Raw genomic sequence first — 7,707 nt, 5'->3', positions numbered from 1 at the left:
ATGCATGGCACACGTTGGCAATCTCCTGGCTGCTAACCACATCCTTTAGTCTACACCTTTTGGGTTACGATCTCTTCTGTGACATTCCCCCACCCTATGTTTATTGGTAATTTCTTATGAAAAGAAAGAATCAGCTGCATGTCACAAGTCCCCCTATTCCTCTGATACACTTGAACAGTCAAATTGCAGAACCAAATCCCTCCTGCCTTCCTTCCTTGGTCCAACGAGATGTCTTTTCTGAAGTCTTTGGTCCTATTCACTTTATCAGCCTTAGGTAAGTGACAATTCTTTGCACAGCTTGGAAATGTACTTCTTTAGACTACAGATCCCAGAATCCCTCTGCTGATAGGTTCAATCTAGTCGTAAACATGAACTTTGCAATGTCTTAATGTCTTGATATAACCTGCTCCTGTGTGTTTCATGTCTAATTTGCTCTTAGGTATGCATTGAATCTATTTACCATTGAAAGTACATACAGTAGAGTCTCACTTATCCAACACTCGCTTATCCAACGTTCTGGATTATCCAACGCATTTTTGTAGACAATGTTTTGAATACAACATGATATTTTGGTACTAAATTTGTAAATACAGTAATTACTACATAGCATTACCATGTATTGAACTACTTTTTCTGTTAAATTTGTTGTATAACATGATGTTTTGGTGCTTAATTTGTAAAATCATAACTTAATTTGATGTTTAATAGGCTTTTCCTTAATCCCTCCTTATTATCCAACATATTCGCTTATCCAACGTTCTGCCGGCCCGTTTATGTTGGATAAGTGAGATTCTACTGTATATGTTTTCATTCATTCTGATTTGTGGGAGCATTGGAATATATTAAGAGCACCAGAGGATTTGTGGCATTATCTCCCTTTTCCCACCTGTCTGCTTAAAATTACATCTTATGCCATTATCTTCTCTGCAAAAGGCTATGTCAGGCAATCAGTGTACATCCCATCTACACTGTAGAATTAAAACAGTTTGAACTGTCATGATCCAATGCTGTGGAGTTGTAGTTTTATAAGTGTTTTGCCTTCTCTTCCAGACTAAAAATCCCAGGATTGCATAGCATTGAGCCATGGCAGAGAAAGTGGAGTCAAACTGTATGAATTTCACAGTGTAGATGCAAACTATGGTCCCTCTGGTAGCGCAGAGGGTTAAACTGCTGAGCTGCTGAACTTGCTGACCGAAAGATCAGTGGTTCAAATCCAGGGAGTGGGGTGAGCACCTGTTGTTAGCCCCAGCTTTTGCCAACCTAGCAGTTCGAAAACATTCAAATGTGAGTAGATCAATAGGTACCAGTGGGAAGGTACTGGTGCGCCATGCAGTCATGCCTGCCACATGAACTTGGAGGTGTCTACGGACAACACCGGCTCTTCGACTTAAGAATGGAGATGAACACCAACCCCCAGAGTTGGCCACAACTAGACTTAATGTCAGGGGAAAACCTTTATCTTTTAAACTAGGGATTCCTCCCAACCTTCCGTTCTCTCTCATCTATTGATGATCTTTACCCAATTTGGTGCTTACATGTGTACACAACTCTACATTTTCTTTCCTTTTTCGTTGAAGGCTCTCTGGGAAGTGCTCAGAAGACAGAACAGGCAGGATCGGCTACAACCCGTGACGGAGCGCGGTTCAGCCTTACTTGCAATCTCACTTCTGTCACAAATCAGATGACCGTGTGGTACCGGCAATTCCCTGGCCAAGGACCTCAGTATATAACTGGTGCATATCCAGGATTCAATGGGGAGAGTAGCCACCCGAAGAGTACATTGCATGTCACCAAAAAGAAAGATTCTGCTACCCTTGAGCTTCATCACGCCTCCCTGGGAGATGCGGCGGTGTACTTCTGTGCTCTGCAGGATGCACAGTGTGTTAAAGAAGGGCTGCAGCTGTGCAGTAACCCTTCTCAAGGGGAGAGAGGGAAGCCTGGAGTCACATAAGAATAGCAAGAAACAGCAGGCGCATTGGGACTATAGGGATAATGAAGTCTGATATCACTTTAACTGCCATGGAATCATGGAGTTTGAAGAGACCCACGAGGGCTATTCAGTCCAATCCCATTCTGCTATGTGGGAATACACCATCAAAGCACTCCCAACAGATGACCATCCAGCCTCTGTTTAGAAACCTCCAGAGAAGGAGACTGTGTCCCATTTATATTGATTTCAAGTCTATATCAAAATAAAATAATAAAGTATCATCATCATCATCATCATACCTGAATGCACTGTTCTGCAATTGTTTATTGCTGATTTTGTGGAACTCTCTATGGCCCCTTCTACACTGCCACATAACCCAGATTATCAAAGCAGATCATCCACATGACCTGCTTTGAACTTGATTATCTGAAGGCCCTTCTACACAGCTGAATAAAATCCAGATTATCTGCTTTGAGCTGGATCATATGGCAGTGTAGACTCAGATAGTCCAGTTCAAAGCAGACAATGTGGATTATCTGCCTCGATATTCTGGATTATATGGCAGTGTAGAAGGGGCCTATGTCTCTATCATTGGGCAGGCCTTCGAGAGATTAAGGGCTCTTCCACACAGCCATATCAAAGCAGAAAATCCCACAATATCTACTTTGAACTGGGATATCTGAGTCCACACTGCCATATATTCCAGTTCAAAGCAGATATTGTGGGATTTTATTTAGTTGTATGGAAGGAGCCCTAGAAAGCCATATGCAATAATGTGATTATTCATATATAACCCTAACCCTAACCCTAACCCTAACCCTATTGAATGTAGGATGTAACTTGTCCATGTTCACTTGGTTTCCATGGCCAGGTGGGGGATTCGAACCCTGGTCTCCAGAGCCGTAGTTCAGTCCTCAAACCAATGTAACATGGTATCTTCTCCTATTTACACTACCTTCCTATTTACGAAGGGATTCTGGCATGTCTCTTCTGCAAAGTTACTTGAGATCCATAGCTGACATATTTTAGGAACGAAATTTTATTAATCCCTATTAGATTTCCATGAATCTACAGTTCCTGGGGCTCATTGGGAGAGACTATGGTTGCATTCAAATGAGTATATGTAAATTTCAAATCAATACCTCCTGCCTTGAATTTCATTGTTTTTGCCAGAGGTGTTATTATATTGTTAGCCACTAGAGGGCAGGTCAGGCTGTTGCAAGTACCCTGCTTCTATGTTTATATAGGTTGAGCATCCCTTACCTGGAATGACAAAATTCAAAACATCTGGTACTGTCTATATTGGTGACTGAGATAGAGACATCTTTGTTTTCTGGTAAATCAGCACAAAGAAACTTTGTGCTGATGCACAAAAGTAAAAATTAGTATATAAAATCAGGTTTTGTATATGATATGCTTAAGAAACAAAAATGCATTTTGTGTTTAAACTTGGGTCCATTTTCCAAAACATGTCACTAAGTATATAGCTGCAATACAGATATTTCAAAACAAAAAAACATTTCCAGCAGATGGAATTGTATAGTTCTCCAGATATTGCTGAAATGCATTACCTGGCAGCCTTAGGCCCCTTCCACACAGCTGAGTAAAAGCCACGTTGAACCAGATTATATGACAGTGTGGATAATCCAGTTCAAAACAGATATTGTGGATGATCTTTCTTGATATTCTGAGTTATATGGCTGTATGGAAGGACCCTTAGTTAGCATCAGTAATTGTGCGAATCCTGAAAAAGGCAGTCTAACATCATCTCCCTACCCCTGGGCTCTCAGGAATATGAGGATTGAATGAAAAGTAATGCCTCCACCTTCGTAACTCCTCAACAGGTGGCAGTCCTGGTATGTGGCAGGTCCTGGCTTGTTCAGTAGACTCTCCTCTACACTTACATTTGGTGGGAAGCCTTCGCATTGAACGGTTGTGTTGTTAAAGTGTGAAGTATGGAACCCTGTGCAGATGGTTGGTCAATGCAACTTAAGCAACGTGCAGTCATTGAATTCTTGACAGCAGAAGATGTCACCCCAAATGCTAAGGCTTCCCACCAAATGGAACTATAGAGGAGAGTTTACTGAACAAGCCAGGACCTGCCGCATACCAGTACAGCCATCTGTTGAGTTACGAAGGTGGAGGCATTACTTTTCATTCAACCCGTGTACAATGCAATATGGGGGAGCAAGGACAAGTGCTGGGTACAAGCCATGGGATGCCAGTCCCTGGGCAGTTTCTGGCCACAACAACATGGCAATTGTGGCCAAGGGCACAGATATGGCTCCAGTCCTTGGCATAGTGGAAAGAAATAATGGTTTATGTCTCTTTTTCCAGCAGAGGGTGCAAAAGAGAATTCATTCTTTTGAATACCATCAGCCCTCTACATTTACTGGGATTATCATAGAATCAGAATCACGGAGATGGAAGAAACCATAAAAGTCATCGGGGCAGAATGGGTTAAACTGACTGGACTGCTGACCTGAAGGTTGTATTGCCAACCTGAAGGTTGTTTGTTCAAATCCGTGAGACAGGGTGAGCTCCTGTCTGTCAGCTCTAGAATGTGGGGACATGAGAGAAACCTCCCAGCAGGATGGTAACATCCAAGCATCCCCTGGGCAACGTCTCTGTAGACTGCAATTCTCTCACACCAGAAGCGACTTGCAGCGTGTTCTCAAGTCACATCTGACCCCCCCCCCCAAAAAAAGTCCAACCCTCTGCCGTGAAGGAAATCACTCTCAGCAGGTGGAGTACAGGACTCCTAAAAAAGTGTGAATATTAAAATTAATGGATCTTCATGTTCTCATTATATATAATGGCATGGGAAATTGTGTCCCTTATAGAAAATGGGGATATGTCTATATATCTGCTTAATGCCTGGTGTGTGGCAAAATCAGGCTTTGCTTAGCCCTCCCCTTCCAGTGCACTGATATTTTTGAGCCGAGGTTGTTGAATCTGTGGATGCAGAATCCTTGGATATGGAGGGGTGACTGCATTGAAACTATGGTTATCAGTAGATCTAGTCTTGTGCATCATTAATCATTTATATAGTTACATACAAAAAGCAAGTTTAGAGTTGCAGACCAACATTTTTGCTGGGAGGAAAATAAAATAAGGTTATTGGATCCTAATGGACTATGTTCATTCCCCAAGTAGTTGCACTGTTTGAGACATACGGTGGAGATGTTGAGTCAGCTCTGCAAGCAAGCAGGGTCCCAGATGTAAAAGAGATCGTAGTTGTCAAGAGAACCCACAAAGATCCCTGGTCTTAACCACATCCTGTGGTCTACCATCCCATGAATTCAAGTTGCCTTTTAATCACAGAATGAAAGAGACACAACTGCATTTCATTGTCTTCTTATGCAGCGCAACAAAAATACCCCAAACCTGAGTAGGGGATAATTCTTTTTTATTTTGCTTTTCTTGGTTGAGGAAAAAATGCCTTTCCTTTGGACCTTGGCACTTTTAATTGTGGTTGTCTCAGGTAAGTGGTTCATGTCTCTTTCCTCTGCTTCAGAAGGGCTTGATCTCTACTTGGTCCATAGTTACTCCCTGCAATTCAATTTCTATGTTTAATGTTCTTATTGAGGCAACGTCTTAGACCTGGCTTAAATTTGTATGAAATTTAGTGGTATGGTGGAAGAATGGATTGTATCATGCCAGTGTGAAGACACAATTTCTAAATGTTCCTACACTTAAAAACAAGAACTATCTTGACAAACTCCAAACAATAATTTCAAACTGAACTTTATGTCACATCTAATATGTCAGCTCTAGGTACAAGGAAAAGTTGATTTGGGACAGACACAACACACAATGCCTTCCTAGTATGTTTGGTGGACATAGTAGCAGTATAGTTATTTTTTCAACCTTTCAACTTATGCAATGTTTAAAGTTGAAATAGTTTGTCAGAAATAGAGAACTCCAGAGTAGTGCTATAGTGGAGTTTCAATGTCTTCTATCATACAAACATGTAATTTCACATTTCCTGCCTTTATCTTCTGGCTTGTCTCCAGAATTCACAGGCTTATAGGAATTTATACCCACAATGGAGTGTCTGATAGTACTTTGTTCTTGAACGCTGCATAGTTTTTAAAAACTGAAGTGGTTCACCTGAGGCTGAGACCTCAGAACATATCTAGAACTGACCTTCACTTCCCAATTGTGTTCTTCAATTGCCTGGCTTTATTTTTTCTACAGAGGTGAGTCTTGGATTGCCAATTAGCCAGCCAGAAGCCATTGTGTCTGTCACCCAAGGAGACCCTATCATTCTCAAATGCATCTACGATACAACAGTTGACTATCTGTTTTGGTACATTCAGCATCCTGGTTGTCCTCCTACAGTCTTTTGGAGGGAACTTGGAAGTGAAACTTCAAATGAGGGGCACATCCGAAATTTCAGTGCCGCAAAGAATAAAAGTGCGAAGACCTTCAACATGAAGAAATCTGTCAGCCAACTGAGCGATTCCGCTGTCTATTTCTGTGCTGGGAGAGACACAGTGAGATGGGTCAATAGAGAAGCCAAGCAAAAACATGCAAAGGGGAAAGGGTGCATCCACAGTGTTGAATTCATGCAGTTTGAGCATTGGACTACAGCTTGGGAGATCAGTGTTGGGATCATTGCTCAGCCATGAAAACCCACTGGGTGTCCTTGGATAAATCACACATTCTCAGCCCCAGAAAACCCTGTGATAGAGTCATATTAGCGTCACTTTAAGGACCTCATCACATATAGAGGGGAAAAGCAGGGCAAAGTGTAGGGAACCATGTTCTTCCTGTCTTTCCCTATCTTGAGAGATGGTCAACCATTCTTCATTCAGGAGTCAGGTAACATTCTTCATTCAGGAGCCATCTGATGGCCTCAGTGGGACTTCCGTGTGGCTCTGTTTCCGCAGTTCATGGAAATGGAGCCTGAAGATCATCTGATGAAGCCCCGAATCAGAAATGCCTTGGAGGCACCCAACAGCAGGTAACAAACTTGTGCACTATCTTCCTCAAAGTTTATTATGCTCATGTGATCATCTGAGGATGGTTCATACTGTCCTCACTAGCATAATGTAGGGTGAAAGCCAATGGGTTGGATCCAGACTTACGTCATAATTAGAATAAACCCATTATAATAAATGGGACTTTAGTCAACAACAGCACGATCAAGTGAAGTGGAGGACTAGAATCCTTTTGAGTCAGGCAGCAAAATATCTTGGGCTGCTCTGTGGAGGATGTCCTGCATAAAGCTGACTTCCTTGAAGTCACTCTACAGAAAAATTGAGAAAAACCACAAGTGGTTAAACAAAAACCAGATGATAGAAAGACAAAATTTACATATCAGCTCTGACTCTAGTGTTGGTAACCACCTAGTGGAGAGATCTCGAAAGCCATACTACTAAAGATTGTTTTAGATCCAGTCTTGTTTCCAGCAGGTTCAGTCTTGCTATCTACTTATTCTTCACCATGATGTCTGAACTGACATTGGTTCTGCTATTGGTGATCATTTCAGGTGAGCAGCATTTTTATTAAAAACTTTTGGGTCTCCTTTGGATAACTAGTCATAGCTATAATCAGGTGGAACAAGTGAAGTATATCCCACAATTCAATTATATAGCAACTTTTGGTGAGGTCTGTTTCAGTCCTGATCATGGGTGTCTGATAATTTAATATTGTTGTTGGTGACCTTGTGTACCTTCAAGTTGTTTCTGACTTACTGCAACTCTAAAGCAACCCTATCATAATGTTTTCCAGGAATTAAAGCTTGAGTTTCCATGGCTAAACAGGGAATC

The 7,707-nt window shown here is 41.7% G+C and overlaps 2 gene segments (V, D, J or C); both read left to right on the top strand.

Moving 5' to 3' along the window:
- LOC134292597 (T cell receptor alpha variable 26-2-like) lies at positions 1-2,304 on the top strand. The segment is given in 2 exon segments: positions 1-274; positions 1,578-2,304. Coding segments are annotated over 2 exon segments (420 nt in total).
- A 3,064-nt stretch (positions 2,305-5,368) lies between these two features.
- On the top strand, positions 5,369-7,503 carry LOC134292378 (T-cell receptor alpha chain V region RL-5-like). The segment is given in 3 exon segments: positions 5,369-5,414; positions 6,131-6,552; positions 7,102-7,503. Coding segments are annotated over 3 exon segments (684 nt in total).
- The last annotated feature ends 204 nt before the right edge of the window (positions 7,504-7,707 follow it).

Source organism: Anolis carolinensis, chromosome 6, assembly GCF_035594765.1.
Source record: "Anolis carolinensis isolate JA03-04 chromosome 6, rAnoCar3.1.pri, whole genome shotgun sequence".
Taxonomy (NCBI): Eukaryota; Metazoa; Chordata; class Lepidosauria; order Squamata; family Dactyloidae; genus Anolis; species Anolis carolinensis.
This window is presented reverse-complemented; position numbering and strand designations above follow the sequence as displayed.